Source organism: Chroicocephalus ridibundus, chromosome 2 (assembly GCF_963924245.1).
Source record: "Chroicocephalus ridibundus chromosome 2, bChrRid1.1, whole genome shotgun sequence".
NCBI lineage: Eukaryota > Metazoa > Chordata > Aves > Charadriiformes > Laridae > Chroicocephalus > Chroicocephalus ridibundus.
Genome location: NC_086285.1, coordinates 146201958 through 146226010, shown reverse-complemented (window position 1 = coordinate 146226010; position 24053 = coordinate 146201958). Strand labels below are relative to the sequence as shown.

Below are 24053 nucleotides of genomic sequence, written 5' to 3'. Positions count from 1 at the left end.
AAGTATTAGCAGAAAGAAGGACAGCTGGAGGACCAATCTCCCTTTGCTTGGGATGAACGCCATATACTTTGGGCAATAGTCCTTATTGTTTGCACTTGCAGAACTAAGACTTATGTAGCCATTCTCTGCAAATGACTGAACCGCTTCAGTAGGAGTCTCAATGGCAGATGGATGTGCATTTTAAGGATCTAAGCTTTGGCCTTAGATTTATACAAGAACAGTTAGGCAGTGCTCTGTACTGTAGCTGTGTTCTCCTCTGGCTTTAGTTCTGTGGGGACCACGCACTGACCAGAGTTGTGGGTGTTTATTCTGCTTATGGAGAGGTAAGTCTCTCTTGCAAAAATGTACAACTGACAGGAACTTCTAGAGTGGAGCTAGAGATTACCTGGGCAGTGGTTTGTGCACTGAAAATGTTACTGGATTTCCTCAAAATTGAGCAGTTGCTAAAGACACAGGCTGTCCTTTGTTTCCACCATTGTGATGTTTACATCTGGCTTTTCAGTTTGGCAGCTGCTTAGCATGTCCCTCTCTAAAGAAGTATCATAATAACAAATCTATGTTCTGTTGTAGGACTGAAAGGCACAGATTATTTCTTGCAGTTCTTGGGGTATTCACTGGTTTACTTCAAGGAAGGGAGTAAATAGAAAATGTCGTCTGTAGGGTAAAGAGTGAAACGCAACACTGATGGATTCTGGTCATGATGTCAGCCTCTATTGAGTCAGTTAGCAGCGTCTGTGATTGGTGTAAACAGCTGTTGGGAAAACAATTCTAAAAAAATCTGTTAATCACAATAAAACAATTGGTAAAAAGGAATTAAATATAGAAAATGTTTTTTAAAACTTCATTTAGACAGTCACGTACCGGAATAGTCTCATACCTTTGATTGCTTGGACAGTTTCTGCATACCTGTATTTTAATATTCACATGAAACATGTTTAAGCATTTTTAATCTTAGAATGGTGTCTCCTCTTCTTCTTAACATTTAATCAGGTGACTGAGAAGGAAATGCCCAGAGGCCTGTTCATTCTGTATATAATCCATACATAATAGCTTTCTAGTTATAATGCTGCTCTATTTTTTTTCAGGTTAGCAGTTTTGTTTCTGGTGCTCTGTCTGACTTTGGTATCTGCACACCTGTGATGGAGCATGGCCCTAGGTGAAATGGCTTGTCTAGACAGCATGGGCAGGAACCTGACACCAAAAAGCAGACCTATGGGATTAGACTAAGTAGGAGATGATTGATTCTGGTCAACTACACTTTAAACTGATGATGTCCCCTGCCAAGGTGGAGAATATTTGTTGCAGAAAGGTGAAGAAGAAACAGTACCAACTATGGCAGGCGTCTTTACTCCCCTTCTTGGAAGCATTAGCATTTAGAGCTTAAAACTGTCATATTTAGGGAAGCTGCTCTGTCTCTCTTAGGTGGAAATCTTGGAGGAAGAATTAGTACCTCTCCCGCCAGGTTGGAACATCCTGTCTGGGCTGACAGCACAGTCAGGTTTAAGCTTGTTTTCATGATCCAGTCTCCTGTGGGCTTTCCTGACACTTGCTTGTGAAGCTGCCTCTGGGGTGGGGAGCTGGAAGTGGAGCTGTGCTTAGCCTTGGTGCTGGGCTGTGAGGCAGGACTGGCCCAAGTGGCTGCTGTGTGTTGTTGACAGGAGCTGCACATAGTGTCAGCAAAGAAGCTGCTTGGACAGGCATGCAGAGAGGCCACAGGATGGGAGTCCTTCCCTTGGACAGCTTGTGGAGCTGGACGGCTTGGAAGTACCTGTCAGGTCAAGTAGGTTTAGTCAGGACAAAATGGCAGTTCACAGGGCACCCTGGCTTGGGGCTGAGACACGTGTCTACTGTGGAGTAGCTTTAGGCTGCAGAAACAAACCCAGAGCCTGGAAAAAAAAATGGTCAGAAGCAGATTTTGGGTAGGGGACCCATCTCTTACAGTGGTGTTGGCTTGGCAGGACAGCAGGCAGTTGGCACCACCTGACACCACCAGGTGCAATGTTGTTGACTTGCACTTAAAACCTCGCCTAGGCTGTTGGGTTTGTGAAGACAAATATTGGCTAGTTTCATTTGGCTAGAATGAAGTTTCGTGCTGGTGGCTGATAGTCTGGTGGATTTTCAGTACTGTACAGAAATACACACTATAAGTTTATGGGCATTTTTCTTAAATTCTTTGAGATGTGAAAAAGTCTAATTGGCTGGGAGAAGTTTCTCTTCTTGGTAGCCCAAATCCTGAGGACACACAATTGTATTTCAAGAAGCTTCCAAGCAGCTGGTACTGAGATGAATTAATTATTTTTTAAAGTAGGCCAGAGTCTTTGCTTGTGCAAACTGATGATAACAGACGGCGCAGCTTTGTGTAGGTGAGGTTCAGCCTGAATGCAGAGGGAGGAGAGAGGACCTCCTCGTTGGCATTGTGGCTCTGGCTTTCTGACTTCTGGCAAATTTTGGGTTTTATCTCCTCAGTTTGCCTGCTTGTAGAGCAGAGATAATGTTTTTTCAGTCTCTAAGGGAAGATCACATATGTGAAGGACTTTGAAGATAAAAAGCACTCTATACTAGCTATTACTGTTAGCTTTACATAAAACCAGAGCATGCAGTATTATCTAACTCTTTTATGCTGTGTATGTCGGAGCAATTCATGCATGTCTAATAATCAAGAACTTAGAAATAGCAGTGTGTTGCCAATGTAGGGACAGTGAAGCTGTGAGAACATTTTAGCCAACAGGCAGAAAAAGGTATTGCTAATTCTTGCAGCAGTAACATTTTTTTTTTTCTTCAAGTTTCAGCTGCTGGAGTCATGTGAAAGACTTGGGCAGCTGGGGCCTGAGGGAAAATGTCATCTTTCACAGCATTTAGTGGCGCTAATTGCCAAGTTCAATACTGGTACTTAAAATTTAATTAGCAGTAATGTCTCAGTGTACTATAGGAATCTCATTTTACTGATCACAAGTCATATTCTTTTGGTTTAGGTGAAGGAATATTTCCAGGAAAACTTGTATTTTGCTGTGTTTGGTAATGGACTTATTTGGGAAGGTAGACATTAGCTCATCCTTCTCTTGAAATAATTTGCCTATAGCAGAGAATTTTTACACTTCCAAGTGACAAAACACTGCCCAAACCTATAATGGACTTATGATAACACAAGATAATGTAATCGTGGTTCTCTGGTCCTTTCTGTTTATAAATAAGGTCAGGTTTGTACAGAGACGTTATGTTCTTATTGGCTAGCTGATATAGCTGGAGGAAGAGTCAAACTTTCAGATAGCTTGTGTTCCTGAAAGAATCTCTGTTTGTTTGTGGTTTTCTTTTCTTTGACGATAGTAGATGATCTGATAAAAGTTACTACCTCTCACAGATGAAATAATAAAAGCCTCTGAGGTAGCACAAGTCAAGGGCAGAAGTCACCAGCTATTAAAAAGTAGTTCTGTGCGTATAGATTGAAAAACTCCCATATGGGCGTATTGGGAAGAGAAGACATGTAACCATATCTTGTTTGTCCATGAGGTGTATAAGACCCAGCTGGTAAGGTTAATACAGTGCTACTTTTCTGTCTTGGAAGAGGAGCTCAGAAGTGAAGACTACTCAGAAGAAAGACTATAAAAATGAGAAGCCCATCAAAAGAGGCTGCTCACTTGGTCTGTCTTCTGGTGGCTGCCTGGGCAAAGGCTTTGGCCTTGCTGTGGGCCCTGAGGGCCATCAGGGAAGTGCTGGGTGGGTATCCCCATGCCCTTTGCATGTCATCATGTCTTGCTGTCAGAACAAGAGAACACTGAGGACTCCTTGGAAATTCTGAACGCTTCTTCACTGATGCTGAGCTTTCCTTTTGCTGTTTTGCAGCTGAGGCAGCTTTTTGGGAGTGCTGTGCCTGCTTTCCCTCCAAAGTTTTACCTGGCAATGACCAAGTCAATGGCAGATGAAAGACGGTTGCAACTGGAGCAGTACCTTCAGAATGGTAAGCCTGACTGTAACAACCTGATCAGCTTTCATACGTAGGGCTTAAATCTTTGTATATGTGTCAACAATTGTAACTGCAGGGTACCCTACCTTATATACTGAGCTGAGTAAGGGTGTACCTAAAAGGCTAGGGCTAGCCCTGTCCTCTCTGTTGATTCACTGGCTCTAGAACAGTAGCATATCATCTCTCTCCTCTTATTTCTGAAGCAGCTGCCTTTCTGCAGCTTTCCCAAAATGCAAGGGTTCATTTTCACGCTAAACTTAACCCATCTTGTCCAGGTGGCAGCCTGTGGTCTGGCCATAGTCAGCTCTTCCAGACCAGTGAGGTGAGCTACCCATCCCTGCCGCATCACAACTGCCAGACCTGCCATGGGCTTGGGTGTGAGAACTCATGGCTGGTGGGTAAAAGATAGAGGCAGAAAAGACAGGCACTTGGACTGGTAGAAGTGTAATATGGAACTGGGCTCTACATAAACTTATTCCCTCCAAGGATTTTCTGACAGACTTGCGAGAATTATAACAAGGTAAGAGTTTGGAGAAAAATTAAATCTCAGGTGCAATGTGTTGTGTTATAAACCAGGTCTGCAGGATCCCTGGAATGCATCTAGAGAGTTTCACATAAGCCAAGAAATAAAAAACCCAACCAAACAAAAGTAAAACAAACACAAAACACCAACAACATTTCAACTACCCAAAAAGAAGGGTGTGTTAAGGGATGAGCTTAAAGTTTTGTAGCCTGTAGCTTCAGATACTTTGTGCCAAGACTTACAAAAGAGAAACTCTAGATAGGTCTTTAAAATCTTACTTAGTGATTATTTTATCTTTCTCACTTGAGTATTCAACAGTTCCTTTTAGAGTTACTGGCCATGAGTGACCATGGAGTTACATGGCCAAGAACCTTGCTGTAGTCTTGCTTTGGGAGAATAGCAACACTACCTGTGTTTTGCACAGTTCACAGCTTCAGTGAATTTAACAGGCTAGTGAAGGTAGCTGTGCAGAAACCAAAGGATGAGTAAAGTAGCACTTTAACCAACAGTCATGTGGTATACATCTTGTTTTTAGACACTAGTCATGTTTTTCATCTTTTGGCTAAGTTTGATTTCCTCCCTCCCCATTTTCCTCTTGTTTTTCAGTTACTTTGGATTCAAATATTACCAATAGTGATGTCTTCATAGGTTTTTTCCGAAAGCTACAGCAGGTAAGTTTTGAATTTTTCAGCCAAATAGTTTGTTCAATGAAAGAGTAGAATTATTATCCTACCTCCTGAGTTCAAGGCTTCCTTTGCTATCTTCCTTTCCTTGTGTTCTCAGTGTATTGGTCTGTCCTGTAAAGCAGCAAGTTCTTATGAGCATGCTCTCTGTGAAGCCTGGGTGGCAATAATGAAAATATTGCTATTGTTTTGTCCGTGTACGAACTTGTTTCTCACATGGAAAGAACTATTTGCTTTGTTTTTTTATCCTGTGGCATATCTGATGAATCTTTTGCCTCTAAACAGTTCCCAGAAGAGTCTTTGTGAAAGCTCAATAGAAGGATTACACACACTCTTGGATTTTGCAACTGTAAATGCTTTTTGGTGGTGTCAGTGCTTTGGACTGATAAGTGTATTGATGACTGCTGTGAAAATGTCATGTTCTCTTATCTTGCAACTGTAGTGATGGGTGGAATGGGCATGTATTTGGGTTGTCGCAACCTAGATGACTTTTGAAATCCATTTTAATGCGGTCCATGACAGGTATGATTGTTCTTTGGCAGGCTTGGAGCCTGGATAGCTCTTGCTTGTGTCTGACTACTGCAAGGTGCCATATGTCCCATTTCTTCCCTTACCTTCTCTCCAGCTGCTGTGGCTCTTATGAGGATAGTAGTGTTTTGGAGCAGGTGGGTGCAATGACGCCAACAGCATTTTCAGGGAGGGGCTGCTGCTTTAGTTTTCTGAGAAGTGCTTCACATGCTGCTGCTGTAACCTCACTTGCAGTGAGTTGTTCTGGAGAGAGGGGATCTTTTGAAGGACCGAGTAAGAGTTTTGTGACTTGAGAGCTCTTCACTTGCTATGTGTGATTAAGGTATGTAAAGGGAGTTCAGAAAGGCTATAGAAAATGGTGTGAAGAAGTATTCCTAACAAATTCTAGAAAGATTTTTCCTATATACTTTGTAAATAAAAAGATACAGTTTGTTTACAGTCTCTTAAATTCAGACCTACTGAAGTGCTCAAGACAGTGAATGAAAAGCCCCTTTCTGATTAGGGATTTCTTTTGTGAGAAGCAGTCTCTCTTTAGTTCTGATCCAGTGCCTGTTATAGCCCTACAGTTAACTCCCAGCAATTACTGCTGAGTCTTAATTAGTCTTGATGAGACTGATAACAGGTCTGCTGAAGAAGGTTAAAACCATCAGGAATGCTTGCAATTTGCCCTCAAACCCTGCCAACTGACTTTTTTTGATGAAGTCCTGGCAGGAAATAACTCTCTTAAAGTGCATATTTGCAGTGTCTAAAGAAGTCTTTTGGCATGCCAGTATTGTGGATTTCTCATAACATTCCATCAGAAATGATGTTATTTAGTTTAGCTTTTTCTTTACTGCAGGCTCCTTTTGTTGAAGAGGGGTGACTTGATAAGTACATGTGTAATACTCACTTGATTTACGGGTTATGTACATATGTGTGTGTGCTTATTAAGGCATGCGATGGCTGTGCTGGCAAAACCAGTCAATTATTTTGTAGAGTTGAAGGTAGGCAGTGAATTATACCTTAAATGTTAATGCAAGGTCAGTACATTCTCAAGACATAAGATTAACCCACATTTCTGTTCCACAGTACAATGGATTTTCATACATGATGTTTAGACTTCCTGCTTGGTGAAGACAGTAGTTCTCCAGCTCTTCTTTACAGTTTCAGCTTATAATGATTGTGCTTATACAAATTACTGCTTCATAATACACATCGCGGTAGTGCTTTATGTATTCTTTCATTATGGTAAAGAAAAAACTCCCAAGAGAGATCAAATAGCTTTGTGAAAGACAAGAGTGCATCCACTGTCATTAGCTGTGCACAGTGCCTTCATTCAGCCGTTAGTTACACCCATTAAGTATTCATTTTGGCAATTAAAGAATCTTGCTCAACAAACTGGCTTTGTGCATGTTCCAAATTTTGTTAGTATACTGTGACTTGTGAGGTGCTTTATGGCAGAGTGATAAGATTTCTGTAACAGCACTGAAAGACATGGAGTAAAGTTAATGTTTAAAGCACCTCTGTACTGTTCTTTCCATCTGCATTGTTGATGTGTAGGCAGCACTTAGCATCCTACATGTTGCTTAGGAGTGAAAACATAGTTCAGCGTTGCTGCTACTTAGTGTTAAAACCAGGCGTTCCTCTAAACTTGCTCATGTTACGTTGCAAGAGGGATGATTAATGAATGATTCAAGAATAAAACGATTAAAATGATGAAATAGCATGCTCCTTTCTGTCAGTGACATGAACTGGCTTTGACTAGTCAGTCATGGCTACCTGAAACCAGTTAGTGCACAGCTGTACAAGGAACCTGCCGGCAAACATGGGAGAAATGGCAGTGGGACTGCACTGCAGGCTGTGATGAATGGGAAGCAGTCAGCCACTTTTCTGCCACCACAGCTGTTTAGTGAGCACTTATCTGTCTGCAGGTAAAACCAGTGTAGCTTTTATAATAGAAACTTTAGGTTTAATAAAATGAGAAGATAGGAAACCAGAGGTGAGTGAAATTGCTAGGCTAGTTTTTTTTCTTAAATTCCACTGCTGACTTTTTTCACGTTCACTTATATCTTTCGTTATGAGAGAGAACAGACCGGTCCTCTCAGGTAGTCTGCCAGTGCTTGCTTCATTTTCTTGGCTTGCCTTAAAACTTTAAGGTTCTGGCTGAAGATATTTGTATATGTCACTGACTAAACTAGAAGATGCAAAGGAAAAATCAAACTGAATTTAAGACCTTTTTTTGTCCTTGTCCTGTGTTTTGCTTCTGAATGGGGTTGTGAAGGGTGTGCTGAGACTAGCAGTCCCTGGAGTGGGAGTGCTGTATGAGGACCATGGCTTTACCGCAGCTGCCTGACATTATTGAACATGACTCATCTGTATCTGCACTCAGCATCACACCAACCAGCTATATCCCTCTGATCATATCTAACAGGGCAAACTTTTCAAGTGAGGACAAGCCTATGTAGGTGAACCCTGCTTTCCAGGCCCCTGTTTTTGCCCAGCAGCACCGTTACCAGTTGCTTATGCTGTTACAGTTTGCTCCTTATAGCAGGCAGGCTCTGGCTGTTTCCCCAGCAACCTAATTGCATAGGAGAAGTTGTCAGGGGACAGCAGGGCTCCTGACACATGGGGAAGCAGCTCGGCACAATGGATGCTTTGCTCAAAAAGAACATTGCTGAAATACTTACCAACACTGTTGTGTAGCGGAGTTGAACAACTTAACCCATAACTTCCCTGCCCCTCCACTCTCCCAGTATTCCTGTATATGCCTCATTCCTTCCAGCCCCTAAAGACAAATGGCACAGGTCTTGCAAGAAGTCGTTAAAAGATGACGGTTGTGGCTGTGTTGTGTCTTCTTTTTCATCAGGAAGGTGGTCTGAGCGGGTACATACATCCCTGTCAGTTTCATTTTAATGCAACTCATCTGTATCCTTGAATGTAATCTGAGATAATGGTCTGTCACTGTATTGGGCACCCATGGCGTAATGTGGTGTATTCAGGATGCAGCTGTGAGGACAGCTACTCATGCACTTATGAATAAAATTGAGACCCATTCCCTTGCAGCAGCAGAGATTTGGAGTTGGTGGTCTAGGAGGCTGACCTTTTCTAGTCTGCGTTGCTGGTAAACAAAAGCCTTTAGTGTGAGCAAAAGGATTCAGGTGTTGGCAAAAGGACAGATGAAAAGTTTCTGTATACTTGAGCAAACAGAGCAAATCAGTGCTTGATAACAGGCAAAAAGCAGTGTTCTTATGTGGTCCTTCATCAAAGGACTCCGATGTAAGGCAGTTTTCCTTCTGAGGAGCAAAGCTTGAGACCAAGGATTGGGTGCCATAAGAGAGCTGTGGTGTGTATGCTATTGAGAGTGTAGGTAAAACGTACCCCAGAAACCTGCAGATGTTACCAGGAATCAGAGCTGGTTTGATTATAGGTTGCATTTTCTTGGATAGAGCGCCTGTCTCTGACCATGCAGCCTGTTCTTCTCTGCGCACTTGCAACACACTTAGCATTTGTGCATGCGGTGGAAGAATGCATGTGTGTAACATTCCTCTGTACTTGCAGTAACTCACAAGTGTGTTTGGATGTGTGTGTCAACAAACAGAAGTCAGGCTGAGTAGCTATGATTTCATCACTGCTGTAGAAATGTTATTTCTTTCATATCAAACCAGGTTTGGTTTCTTATTTATGAACTTTTATTTCAAAACTGCAGTTGGCCAGAAATCTGAATTTCATGTGGGGAGTTCCCATACTTTCAGACTTTCATTGTGTGCTGGCCAGGGGGAAAGTTTCTGGCATAGAAAGTTCTGAAGAATTTTAATTCAAGGATGTCTGTTCTGTTTTTTTGTTTCAATGTTAAGATGCAATTCAGTACCCTGACCTGCTGGTTTTGTCAATATGTTGTAATAAGGGCCCCTGTTCTCGCCCTTTCTCCTTTTATGGTGCATGCTTCTTAGCTGAGCAACAAATCTGTTGAGCTTGCCAAGGGTTCAGATTGGTGTTGACTTCTGTTAAAACAAAATCACTTAAAATTAAGTTTTCTAATGGAGAACTGGGAGGGGGGAAAAAAAAAAAACATACTTTAGATATCTCTTCCCCCCTCCCTTGTGGGGGAACTATATAATAGGTATGGGGATTTTTGTTTGTTTGGGCTTTTTGTTGGTTTTATGGGTTTCTTTTGTTTGGTTCTGTGGTTCTTGTTGCAAATCTGTTCTTTTCATCAAAACCAAAGACAATCCTTCACCAGCTCTGTGTTTTCTTGTATTCTTCTATTAACGACTGAGCTGAGCTTCAAGCTACTGGGACAGGCAAGTGGGGAGTAGGCAGCAGTTCTAGATGTTTCAGGAGATTTTTCTATAAGTAATAGTGACAGTGTTGTGGGGAGATTCAAATAAGCAGTATTAAGGGATACAAGAAAGTGTCCAATTCTAGCTACATGGCATGTTCTCTGAATTTCAGGAGCAAAAGTATAGGAAACGTGAAAAGTACTACTGCACATGTACTGTAGCCAAAATACAGGGTTTTTTGATGTTGGTGCCTGTTTTGAGTAGGCAAGACAATGACTCTACTGCTTTTTCCAAAAATGAAAAAGGAGCTTGGGAACATCTGAGCTTTTCTGACTCACTGATGCAAACTTCTTTGAAAAGTGTTTTTCTCTCCATTTTGGAAGTGGTTGGGATTGCCATGTGTACTCACTAAAAGGATTATCGCTAACACTAATAAATGCTCTTCCCTTTGTATTTGTATTAAACTTATGCTGGATTCTCTTGTGTTGTTTTAGGGACATGTCTGTATTTGTATTTCTTCACTTAACACTGTCTTCTCCTGCCTTAGACTGCACTGTTTCCTCCTTTTGTTTTTATGTAAGTAAATTTTTTTGGTTTCAACAATACTTTGCTGACAAGAGGCTAAACACAAATATTTAGAACACTGAACAATGCATGGTGTTTCTGGCATGGACAGGTCCGCCTTCTAGGGTAAAAGCATGTGATAAGGGGGGGAAAATCACCAAACCAAACAGTTTAAGATAATTCTTATTTTTTGGTTTGCTGTGTCATAGCCATATTAAAAGAACAGTAGTCAAAAGCTGGAGATAAGGAAGTAGGGAATTTGCCCCCAATACCATGAAATGAAGCTGTGTCTGTATGTCTGTAGTTTGGTAAAGTTAAATAAGAGGAAATTAAAGCAGTTTTTAAAAGAAGACTGAAAACACCAGTTTAAGTATTAAACCATAATACTTCATGTGACCATTCTAGATAGGTCTGAGATTCTCTTCTCTAATACAGCCTTTCTTGTAGATCTTCAAATTAATCTGCCTACTAATATGTTGCATGGTGTTCTTGGAGAACTCAAACTGCTTGGAAGTAGCTGAAAGTTTGGATCATGCTTCTTTTCTGTCCCTTGTGATTGCCAAGTAGTGAGGTGGCAAGTAGGGGTAGGGTGCTGTGAGGTGAGACTCCCTTTAAGTGGCAGAAGGGTAAAGTGACCTTTGTGTCGTTGACCCTGGATTGCCACAGTGGACAAGGTGGCCTGTAGTCAGGCTGTGAAAGCTGCAGGAGCAACAGTGAGGATCTGGCAGAAGTAGGTGCATAAAGTCCTCCATGCCCTTTCCCTACGGGAGCTTCAGCATTAGCAGCCCACACCCAGAAGCACTTACTGCAGTGTGTGAGCTTTTGCACTCATCTTCACTCCCCGGCACTGCTGAGTCTTGGGTAGTAAACTGGCTATATGGTGACCTGCTTGCTCTTCGTCAAGAGTTACACATCTTTATCTTGTTCTGATGTTTGCATCCCGTGTTTGTTCCATGTTTCACATGCATTTTTATCACAAGTGAAACATTTCACACCAAAATATGTGTGCCAAAGGCATTAGTAAGGAAGTGTCTGTCCTTTCCCATTTGAGAAAAATAGTAAAGTACTCAGGTAAGCACAGATGATCCTCGATGTAAGGAGAGAGAGAGGGGCTTTTGTATCTCCACAGAAGCAAAGTAATGTTTTTTTTAAGAGGAATGACTAGACCTGTCTTGTGGCTAAGAAAGAAATTAGTTTGGAGATAAAGATTAAATGTGTGGATCCCCAGAAGGACTTCAGACAGGACATTGACTAATGCCTTAAGAAGAGGTTCACTTCTAGATGATATCTAGACATGCAGCTAGGTGAAATACTGGGTGTCAGGAAAATCTTTGGGAAGTCTGTTTAAGTAAGAAAGATTGTTTTCGTTTGGTTTTACTCAAGACCCTTTTTCCCCACATATCATTCTATAAACTTTTGACAATGTGTTCTTAATTTTTAGATGTTGTGGAAGAAAACATTTCTTGGTTTGCATTTGATCTTACCTTGAAATAACTTAATTAAGCCAAATTTACTGGAATATGTGGTCTTTCTAACTCGAGAGATACCAATCGGAGATGAGTTAGTTAATTGGAGTCACATATCCTAGCATGTTCTCCAGGGTAGTAGAGGACACAATATAAATGTCAGCGCTGACATCGCAGGGGTCAGGAGATACTCCTGTATACAGGTACCATGAAGACTCTGCAGCAAGATACTGAGAGTATTCAAAACCTAAGGGCTCCCAGGGAGTCTTTGGTATCTTCCACCAGTCTAGCAAAGGTGGATACAAGAAATTAAATTTAGTGTTGCATGCAGTATGTACAATTACAGCATTTTCCTCCACTGCGAAGCTCAAGGGGAGTACTTCTCCTTAATTAATCAAAATGTCAGAAGGACCACTGCTGTCCTATGGTACAAGGCAGTCAATGGGAAGAGGAGCTGCATGATGAGTTTCTGCCACCTCATCCAGATGCATCCCCAAGAGAGTTCTCAAACTAGTGTCCATCCTCTTGAAACAAGTAACTGACTTTTCATGCGTAGCAGGGCATGGGGCTTTCTAAGTTTGAGCTTGGCAAAGTCTTTTAGGGAAATAAAAAGTCTTGATACAAAACCAGTGGAGAACACCCCATTCCTGTGCGCTACCTCACTGTTGGAAACATGTGCTTTACTTTGAGTGTGACCACATCTATCGTCAGCTGACAGCCGATGGATCTGGCTTCTGTACTCTAGTTTACCAGATTACAAATCACCCCTTTATTATGTCTAGACATAAGACAGTTCTCTGAGGTCACTTACCATGAAGGCTGTTTTCTCATGGCCTAAATGCTTTCAGGTTTCTTCTTTACATCCCCTCTCCATTTGCAGTGGTTTTGAACCTAGGGCACTGGCACTACACAGTATTCCAGTCGCAGTGGCTCTAGTATACTGGAGATACCATAACTTCATTATTCTTACTGAAAATTTTCCTACTTTATAGATACAGGGATGCATTTTTTTCCTTTTGGCAAGATAATGGCTTTTGAATATTGATGAGCAGCTGTTTATCCACCTCCTCTTTTTGGAGTCTCTACTTCCTAGGACAGTGAGTGTGTTGTTCCTACAGGCACTGAGACACTAGGTAACCTGTGCTCAGCTTAACATTGAAGTGACCTTCCTCTAATACTGCAGTATCTTCCCACTTGCTGTTCTGCATATGGGGTTTTTGTCATCTGTGAGCTTTAACAGTAATTTTTGTTACTTACTGTTTAGTAAACAGTAATCTCAGTTGTTTATTTTACTGCAGTAAATAGGGAAATGGAGCATCAGCATCTTCAGAAGGGCTCCAGCAATATGGAAAGCAATAAAACAGTGTTCTGTTTCTATCTAACAGGATACATTTAAGATCCAAACCCAGAGAGTCTTTTTGGATGTTTACCTCGCTGATGGCAGCAATGTTAGACTTGATATCCAGACATCGGACACTGCAGAAAGAATATTAGAGGTAATGGGTTTCTAGAAATGGGTTGAAATTTTTCATCTGTGAGAAGTGGGCAAAAATTAAGATAATTTCAGTCAGGAAAGGATAAAACTCCCTGTTTGAAGACGTACAAGAATATCTTCTGTGTTTTTTGAGGGGTTTATTGTACCAGGGGTGAGGGGTTGGGGGACATTGCTGATCTTGCAGATGAGCTTTTTTTGGTTCTTACATTTGTCCATAATTTATGTTATGCGCCCTCTGCTTCTATGGGATTTGGCTGTCAAGTTTAGGTTTCCGTCATTTATGATAGAATCAGAAAATATATACTATTCCTTATGGGGACACATTCTTAAATAACCCCCTTTATTTAGCATAGTGTGTGTGCAAATGCTTGAACACTGTAGTCAGAAATGATGGTCTAGTGTTGGCTTATGTCTTAGCTGGTACACTGCTGTTAAAACTTAGTGTGCAACTGATATGTCTTGGTTTTCTGCATGCTTCTCCTTTGCTTGTTTTGTGTCCCTTCGTGTTTGCTGGGAAACTGTGGGACTTCGTTTGCAGCATTGGTGCAGTTCTAGCACCGTGGCTCTGGGATGTCTGTAACAGCTGTTGTAATACATAAACAATTGCTAGTTACACTTTGAAACCACTAGCAACCAAATGTTTACGCAACTGGCTGGCTTGTGTTTGAAACTTTCAGCTGGGGTTCCCTCCTCATGCCAGGAGAGGAGGAGCAGCGATGGCTCTGTGTATTTCTGTATTTGTATGTGTGTGTTTGTGAGCAAGGCTGAAACCTCTTCCTCAGTTGCTCCCATTTCCTAATCTTAACAACAATAACAAACCATACGCCTGCCAGATGGGTAATCGTCTTTGTCATGGGAATCTGAAAATTCCTTTTATAATAAAGAAAATTGTGTACTATATTCCTGTTGTTTGTTTGCAATCTGAGTTTGAGGTGGTTCTCAGCTGGCCATGGGTACAAGTGAACATGTATTCGCTCTCCTCCGTCAAGCTGATGTGTGTTAGTCTGACTCCAGAACACAGTTTCTGTGCACAGTTACCACGAGTTGGATAACACAGGGTAACTCCTTCCTGCATTTGTTCTCCCATGGGGTTTGCATTACCTGAGGCAATGCCAGGACCGGTTTTTCCAGGGAAGGTAAGTGTCAGAGTTGGCCTTAGACCCTGCAACAGGAGACTTGTGGGGTGAGAGATGCTGAAGGCAAAAGTGTTGGGGGTGGCAGGGAGATAGGAATTTTGATTTGCGGAGAGGCAAGTAAGTCTAATAGGGTGGAGGAAGAAAGGAGACATTTTTAGATAGGAGACTTACATAGGGGCATCGTGTAAGGAAAGGAATTGCTAATATACTTTAAAAAACACTAATAATTTAGGCTTGATAAACTTATCTTTTTGCAGTGGTAAAGGTAATTTCCAAGCCAGACAGTGGTGTTGTATGATGCTTTGTATATTGCATTTGTAGATCTTTAATGTTTATGTGGTACTTTAAAGAAACAATGACATTTGAAATGTTGCAGGCACCATTCCTTCTCTTGTGGTCTTAAAGATGAGATAGTATTTTTAGGAATTATTTAGCTTTCGTCATTGTAAATGTGCTACCACATTCACTGTTCTTTTGCAGTGGAGGTAGACTTTGTAACCATCACTCCCTAACATCCTGGTGCTTGGGCAATATATACCAGCTTGTGCTTTGATCCAAGAAATAAAATAAGTAGAAATCCTACTGAATCAGAGATCTGTGTTTGTCATTACTGGGAAATGCCATTAGTACACTTAGTATTATGCTACTAAGGGATAACACATTGAAGCACTGTGGCTAATTTCTTAAAGTAATTTCTGGGTACCTCTTAGCACAGAGGCAGACGGAATGAAGGATGGTGCTGCTAATATTAACTTTTTTGTCTTTTGTGTTTGGATTTCTAAAACTTTCTTCCTGGTGTCTGAACTGAGCGTGAGGCAAGTGATTTTTATGCTCTGCTGCCCTCTCCGGTAACAGCCCTGATACTAACAAGTATAAGGAAAACTTCATGAATATGTTCTTTAATTTTAACTTGGAACAATTCTTCCCAACCTATATTTAGCTTGATGTCTACTTTTTTTCTATGCACAAAAAAGTCTGCTTTTTAAATCAGCTGATACAGCTGGAGAAAACCCTTCTGAACTGTGGAGATGAGTGAATTTACAATGCTTGTCACTGTGACACAGAGCTGGAGGTGTTTTGGGATTGGCACACTTTGGAAGAAGACTGAAAACCGGTACTTCCACCTTATGCTCAAAGAAAGTCCAGCTTCTCTGACCAAAGCATGACTCCTCTATCAGGTTGCACAATCTGACAGATCAGCTGTGACAGGAGTGTTCTCAGGGGTGGAGAGTTCTCTTACGGTTGCCACACCACTTTCCTGAGCAAATTCAGGAGATTATGGTCACTGCAGAATTTAGGAAGGCACTGTGCACTTCTTTTAGGTTATGGCTGCTTTAACTTATGCTTTGATTTTTCAGGACCTAAAACAGAACAAGACAATTGCTTCAATCTGATTCAGCGGTTTCTGTGCTCACCTCTGCCTGATTTTTCTGTCCTCGCTATCCCATTTTGCAGCTGGTCCTACAAATAATTTCTTCATTTTCTGTTGGTGCTATTTCTGCCCTCTTTCAGAAAAGGTGTAGAGGGGTCACAGCAAGCTAAAAGCAATCCAAATGTCAAGCTGGATTGGATTTTTTTTTTCCTCCTTATGCACTATCAATAACGAAAGCTCAACAGAACTCAAGTCTGCTCTTGTCAGAAGCAGTGACACAGAATTATAGAATCCTACAAGTAAGATTACCTCTTTCAGTAAAGGGGCAAGACTTCTAGATATTTCCAAGAGAAACAAGAGGACTCTATCAGCTTGGAAAATACACAGATCCTGTAAAAAAAAAAAAAAAAAAAAAAAAAAAAAAAGGCACATTTGTGATGCTCATGAACAATGTTGTTAGCTTAAAACACATGGTGCTCACTACAACAGGATTTGAGGATTTAGTAGTAAAGATCTGGAATAACATGGTAGATGCCTTTGCATTAGAGGATACTTAAATGCATGTCAGAGTAGTAAATGTTTTCTGTTTTATTACATTTTTATGTTTCTTTGAAACTTATGAATAACTCCTCACAAACTCAAATGCTGCAATATGGGAATGGTTGTATTTGCTTTTAAGTGGGGAATAAGGGAAACTTGAAAAACAATTAAGGTACATTAATAGGGATTGAACACTTCTTCCTTATTCGTGCTAATGGATAGCTAAGCATCTGACCTTCTTTGTTCTTAAAGGTTGCATCATGCAAGGTGGGACTACCAAGAGAATTAATAAAATATTTTAGCTTATTTTTCTTTCAAGATGATGATGATGGAGCACTCTCTGGTAAGTTTTAGCCATACTTTGGAATTTAATTTTTTTTTTGGTCTGCTGCAGTGACGGGACCTGGAGTCTGAACAGAGCTTGCATGAGCCTTCTTGGGCTCAGGCTGAAAGACCCATCCTGTCTGATAAACCCCCTCAAGCCCTCTCCCCACATGGCTTGGAAAGAGTGGTAGAGGGGAATAAAGTATGGCAATAGTGTGGTGCAGGGGTGAGACTTTCATGCATGAATGTTGTGTTCCTTTCAGTTTGCAAGACATGTAGCAACTTTACCGCATGGGAACTACTGGGTCTATCTGCTGGGTAGGCATTTAGTCAGATGGCCATACCTATAGAAAACAGTTCTTAATTTGCAGGTCACGTGCTGAGTTTAACAATGGGACAGGAAACTCTTTTGTTATATTTATAAACAATGTCTGGCTTACTTTCCTTTATATCATGACATGTTTCCTTTTTTAACTGATAGAAGCTTAAGTTTAACCATAGTGGTACTGAGCAAGCTGTAAATCAGGGTTGTGAGTCTCTTTATGACCATAAAATGGGAAGGGGCTTTTATGTCCTCATTGGTCTACTAATGTCCTGTTTTCCATCTCAGTGGGTGTGTGGGTGATGCTGGATCCGGGACTGGGATAGCGGGCCGCGTCGGGGAAGTGAACGCAGTGTCTGCTGTTCAGTGACTGGAGTGAAGCTGTGCACTGCAGCCTCTCTCTGTGGCCTTGAGTCACTTAGCTTTTTTCAGCCTTCTCATTGGCATAAAGGTGTCAATGTTCTTCTGAAGCTTTTCCAGACAAAGGTCCAGTAGTAAACTCAGTCTTGGTGGGGTAGGAACTTTACTGTCTGTGTCTATTTTATTTATTGTTCGCTGCCCACTTCTCTCTGTCTGTGAAAGGTATCTCTGAGTACACAGGTTGTTACTATGTCTCAAATGTGTCTGGATATAACACCTTATATATGCTTCTACTGCAGTTGCAGATGGATTTATTTTTGCCTTGCATTGTGATAGAATTAGGTACACAGGAGAATAGAAAAGTTTTTCAATTGATTACATTTCTATGCATCTTTGATATTCCTCACAAATAAATCAAGTGTAACCCACAGTCCACTGCCAAAAAAAAATATTTAGATGCTCACATGCTTAAAATCACGTTTAAGTGCTCTGCTGAATTGCATTATTGGCTTAGAAATAAATGTTTACAGGTTTAGGCCTTTAGACATACAATTTTTAAAAAGTGCACAGGAAGGTAGTAAACTCTGAAGTGTGACGTGCTTTTCTTGCTGTACATCAATTACAGTGCTCGTCTGGTTTCTGTTCAGGAAAAGCACCAGTCCTGGAAGCTTGCAGCCACGTGTCCTTTAAGTGCAGAAACATCTCTCCTGCCTAGCTGTGTTTTGAGAGAATGATATTCTATAAGAGCATAGTCTAAGAGAGTAGAGATACTCTGTAAGTAATAGAGCTATGTAAATTCAAAGTTGGAGAAGTGAGGAAGGTAGCTAACCTGTCACCTTACTTTATCCCAGAATTTATATTTGTTAAGTTCTTTTTCTTCTCCAAAAGCACATTGCTACCCAGCACTAACTGATATGTGAAAGTAGCTGGGCTATTTCATTGGATTTCACCAACTGCCTCTCTGTTTTTTCTTCTTTTCCCAGTGGTGAAAAAAGTGGCAGACTTTGAACTTCCTTATGTGAGTCTTCAGAGCATGAAAGAGTTGCACTGTAAGCTTGGGATCAGAAAGTGGTGAGCAAGAAGCTTAAGAGAAACTACCAAGGTGTATGACAACTGCTATAGACAGAGAAAGAAATCCCTTGAATAACATAGTTACAAAGTCTTCAAGCCTCAGCAGCTTGACTGCTCTTTTCTGAGGCCAATTTGTTATTGGAATTTACTGGTTTCTGTGGTCCTGTGTCTTAAATTTTATCACCGTAGTATTCCTGAAGTGTCCTTGACTGCAGCTAGCTATTTATTCCTTCTCTCTTTCAGAATCTATAGAGAGGTGCTTTGTGGTTGCTTGCCTCCTAATTTTTATACCTGCATACTGCAGTGACCACAAATGGGAATATGCTTGTAAACAAGATACAGGAGAACTTTCAGTTCTGAGTTGCAAGCTGCAACTCTGGGCAGAGATGGATTACTTTTTATCTAAAGTGCTCATTTCTGTGTAGTAATACACAAAATACCTGAGGCCATAGCTTGAGCATTTATTTTGTTAAGTAGCCTGGCTTAGGCAGCAGAGCGCTCTTTCCCCTTTCATTTGCTTGCACCTTGGGCTCCTCCTCAGTTATGCTGGTAGAACTGTGTGGGCAGACATGGTGAACTGGACTGGCAAGCTAATCTGGCCTAAAAATAAGTTGTTGGCTGTTTACTCTTTATTTGGTTTTGCTGGCCTATTTTTGGCCTGGGTCAGTCCCCCAGTCTGCATGGCAAACAGTTGTGCTGACTTGTGGGTGAGGATAAACCCTGGGGACAGGGAGTCTAGTGCCAAAATCCCGCTTGTCAAACTGCACCCTGAGGGTGCAGTCAGGCAGTATAGCTGAGCCAGTCTAGTGGCTCGTTGTTGTGGTCTGGTCTGCTTCTCCCTGCAAGGAAAAAGAAAAAAGGGAATTTTTACATGCTTAGTGAGTTACATTGGCTGCATCAGACAAATGCTAGAGCAAGGAGCGTGGTTTGGAGCAGAAGAGGAAGAACAGACCATACCTTTTGGTGGCAGCAAGCAAGGTTGCTTGGCTTGAAGCTACACAGAAACCTGTTTGATGCTTGTAACTTGTATGGTTTAAATTTACTGGGCTAGACCTTGGCCTCTACAAAGCTTTCTCTATTTCCCTGTATGTGCCTTTATAAACTGGACAACCTACCAGCCTAATGAAAGCACTGTGTAGTTCTAAGCCATGACAAAGTCACTGTCTGAGTAGATACTTCTCCATCTAGCACAGCTAGAAGCACAGAGGTAGGAAATGGCAGTCCTGAGGTTGTTCTGTGCTTCAGGAGGCATATCACCTGTGCAGTGTGAGTAATACACCTGTACCAGCTGTGGAGCCTGCGCTGCTGTGTTCGTACTGTCATGTAGACTTGCCCAAGCTGCTTTTAAATACAATGGCTCATGGTAGCTGTTGGAGCATGGCACTTGGATAACCGAATATTTAACTTGCTCTGCTGCTCTACTGATCTGATCCTGCAGCAGTTCTACAGTAGTTGGTGTGGCAGATAGCGCAAGACTAGCTCTTGTGTGTCAGCACTGCAGCATGGCAGTGGCTGCTCCTGAGAATCTTACCAACATTTATGTAGACAAAGCCCGAGTTCTTCAAAAAAGGAGAAGGAAAGTTTTAGTTCTAAATTGTAACTGTTATGTTTGGTACTACCAAAATCAAAGTGGAAAGAGTCTGACTTCAGCTTATTTCCATTCTGCTACAATGTGTAAAGAATGAATACAGTACACACTTTGAAGGTACAACTTTTTTTTTTTTAATTGGGTTTGGGTTTTTTTAATCTTGGAAGTAATTGGGTCTTTCTGGGTTGTACTCCCATCATATTTAGCTAAAAAACCAAAATGCCATATTTAGAAGCATATCTTCATATTTTATTACTTTTCTCCCTTGTCATGGAAAAGGTATATGGATCCTTCTCTTGATATACTGCTGATGGATTGTAGAGCTTCACTGAATTTGCTATATATACAGGTAAAACTGAAAGGCCTTTAGAATTTGAAAGGTTAACTTACCCACATTAAATTAATCTTTTATACAAATTCTTAGTGTTTGCTAAATGGTTCCTGTTTAACACTGCTTTGTTGCACTTCTCTGAGTATAGCTGTTATTGATCATGTTCTCTCTTTTTTTTTTTTCCTTCAAGCTCATGTAGTAGAGAATGTAACTCATTTATGTTTTGTGCATGGGAAAAGTATTGCACAAAAAGGACATATTTAGGTATCTGTCCACTCTTATTTTCAAGTGTGTGTTTGTATGTCGTTACATGTAGGTGCTCTGCCATGACATGAGAGCATTTGATTTCTGAACTGTAGGTGTGTTGAGTTGTACTAGCTTTGGAAACTATTAATTCAGAAGGAAAGAACAGTGTAGAGTGAACTTGTGCCAAAATCAAAGGCCTTGTTTAAAAAAAAAAGCTTTCTATGTGTGTGTTTCTGAGTGTTTGTGTGTGAAAGGAAATACATCTTTGCTGACTTTTTTGCTATTTTTACAAATTCTTTTAAGGCAGTCCAGGAAGTTAAGAAGAACTGGGTTAAACCAACAGAAGGGCAGATGCAGGAACTTGAATTTTTACAAAAAAATGTGAACAAAGCAAAGGTAAAATGGTATTTTTAAAACAATATAAACAGATCAAGGGAGTGGTTTTTGAAGCAATGATACTAGAGGCTGTGACTTTAAAAATAGAGTCTGATTTTGTGAAGTTGTTTGAGCTAGAGAACCAGGTCTTGCATCTGGTCAGATACTGAGCCACTGAATAGAAAAGGAGGTGCCCAGCATTTTAAAATATCCCAACAGAATGACTTGGATGCCAAGGGCTAGCAAGAAGTTTTTGACTGTGGGTCCTAGTCTTCTCTATTTGTTAAACTCAGGTGCAAGTGTTTGTCATGCAGTTCAGGAAATCAGATGGAAATTCAGACTGCTGGGACTGCTGTTCTCAGTATTTCTTAGTGGTTAGTTTTGCCTCTTCCTATCATATCTGATGAGCATCCAAAAGACCCAGCTTATCATATCCAGTGTGTGTGTGTGGGGGGAAATCAAGTTTCTAAGTCTGGACTGTGAGTGCTATTCTCTGAATCAAGTGTTGACATAGTGTGGTGAATCTGTGTCCTCCCAGGAGAAAGAGTATTAGGAATCTGAAAGACTTGCGTTATAGGCCCCCTACACCCCCTGCCCCCAATCACTAGATTTCACTTTCTTTTACAGCAAATTGCATTAATTATGTCTTTTTGGTGCAGTTCCTGGAGCTGATTCAAAAAATGCAGTTCTATGGATACATGCGGCTTGATCCTTGCATTTGTGACTATCCAGAAGAAGGTTGCTCAGCTGACATCTATCTTGGCAATAATGAGATTAACTGCTGCATAAAACTGCCTACTAAACAAACCAAAGAGGTCAGCTTTAAAATCAACAGGCTAAGAAGTTGGCAGGTTACTTTTCTTGTAAGTACTTCACTGACTTTGTATCTGAATTCACTTTCTCTTCATGAAAAGGCTGTCAGGCAAGGGCAGGTCTAGGGAGAAGGGGATGGGCTCTTTTAAATCCCTCCCATCTGCCCATATTCCCATCCAAACCTATCCTGAAACATATTCCCTTGGCAGTAAACTTCCCCTTTACAGCAGTAAACCATCTCATCTTACTCTGCTATGTTTTATCCCTTCCCTGGCATTCCCTGTCGTACTTTACCTGCCCCTTTTCTTTCCTGTTGGAGGTAGTTTTGTGTGGGAGCAAAAGAACTGCTTTAGCCAGCTTTATGCTTGTAAAGACTCCCCCTTCCTACCTCCCACTTACTCCCTCCCCCAGGAGAAGTGTTCTGGTACAGATCGTCACCTGTTTTATTTATATATTGTATAAAATTAACCTGATTGACTAACTCTGATTTAAGGCTGAACACCTTAATGCTGTTTCTATCTGATTCTTCTGTTCATTGGTAATTGGGTTTGTGGTGTTTTTTTTTTTCTCAGGGTGCTGCAAAGGATGGTGAAGATGACACTCTGGAGCTCAGATTTGAGTACAATGATTCAGGCACATGGCAGTGGATAATTTTGTACACAAAACAGGTTAGTTGTCAGCCCTTTGAGGAAAGGGTCAGTGTGAAATATAATCTTACAGCCACAGGGGATTTTCAAAAGCAGTTAGTCCGTCTTTACCAGAGTGCAGCAGCTGTGCTTTCAAGCAGGTTAGCCTAGGGACAGTTATCTGGGGAAAAGCATTTGAATTTCTAGCATAAGGGGAAGAGACTTATTTTTTTTCTCCTGTTGAAGAGAAATGCCTAGCACTCAGCAGCAAGCCTGGGATGGAGTATGGAGAGGTGTCATTTACTGGACTCAGTAAGTATCCAAAATCATCAATAGGTCAGACCCACCTAAGGTCAAGGGCTCTCCTTTTCCACAATGAATCCTGTTGTTCAAATAGAAATGTGTCATATTAACACATGTTAATGGAACGTGTGAATATGTGACATCATAAGTATTTTTTTACATATAAATAATTCTTAAATATGACTTTATAGGGTGCCATTCCTCCCGCTATTTTCAGGCAGCTCTTTAAAGAGAAAGGTATTCAGGAATTCAAGTCATCCATCTGTGGTTATGCTGCCTAGCAAATAACCTAGGCTCTGCAGTATCAAAGGCAGCACCAGTCTTGGTTTAGGTATGGAGCTTCTATAAAAGTATGGAGCCTGTTATTCAACTAAACTGCTTCTCTTGCCTCTGAGAACCACCCAGCAGCAGACAGGATTTTTCAAGTAAAATCAAAATGCTTAATTTCTCACACATTACTTCTGAATTCTGGGGTGACGATGCAGTTCACACAGCTATTTAGTAAGTGTTAATTTCCTGCCATGCTTAAGTTTTATGAGAACATAAGCAGCAAGATTTCCAGTTTCTTCGCTGTTGGAGAACAAAACCCCTATGATTATCTCAGTATTAATTCTCCTGTGAAATCTGTTAGGGTTGTGCCTGATGTAGTGACTTGTTGATTAGAAAAACCAATGTCCCACTTTCCTCAGAAGTGTGAGGAAGAGCTAAAAGCCTGAAATGTGCTGCTGTGTGGAAGAAAAAAGGGCTTGATCCAAGAGCCCACTGCAGAAAATGGAAAGACTGGGTGACTTGGAGCTTAGTCAGAGATGGCTCCCCGCCTCCATCACTGATCCTGTAGGATATTCTGTCTTTGATTCACTCTCTGTGCTTGATGCCCTACCTGAGATGCTGCTTTTTGTAGAGTAAACAGTGAGGTGCATCTCTAGGGTGCAATTCAGACCTTAACTTGGTCTGCATCATCCCAAAGAGTTGTACATGGTCATCAGGCAGCATAAGGAACTAAAGGCAATTCCAGCCCACTGCTCTGAGGTGCCTCTGCTCAATACCTAATATGTGGGATGAACGCGTACTGCTCAGTTCATGCTATCAGTGCAAGATGTGACTCTCAGCTGGTCTACAAACACTTGAGCCATCTCATGTAACCACCAGGGCTTTGATTTTTTGGCA

General features: G+C 41.2%; 1 protein-coding gene across 5 annotated transcripts in view; it reads left to right on the top strand.

The window, feature by feature from the left end:
- SNX31 (sorting nexin 31) overlaps positions 1–24053 on the top strand; it is a 31717-nt gene that overhangs the window by 3192 nt on the left and 4472 nt on the right. For 3 of the 5 annotated variants that reach the window (XM_063327274.1, XM_063327276.1, XM_063327273.1), the window contains 9 exons: positions 3841–3955; positions 5091–5155; positions 13370–13480; positions 16780–16870; positions 18517–18604; positions 20472–20541; positions 21073–21165; positions 21804–22007; positions 22530–22625. In XM_063327274.1, the coding sequence (XP_063183344.1) occupies positions 3841–3955; positions 5091–5155; positions 13370–13480; positions 16780–16870; positions 18517–18604; positions 20472–20541; positions 21073–21165; positions 21804–22007; positions 22530–22625 (933 nt within the window). Of the gene's footprint in view, positions 1–3840; positions 3956–5090; positions 5156–5719; positions 5833–10448; positions 10531–13369; positions 13481–16779; positions 16871–18516; positions 18605–20471; positions 20542–21072; positions 21166–21803; positions 22008–22529; positions 22626–24053 lie in introns of those variants that run through there. The other 2 variants (XM_063327277.1, XM_063327278.1) reach the window with 2 other exon arrangements.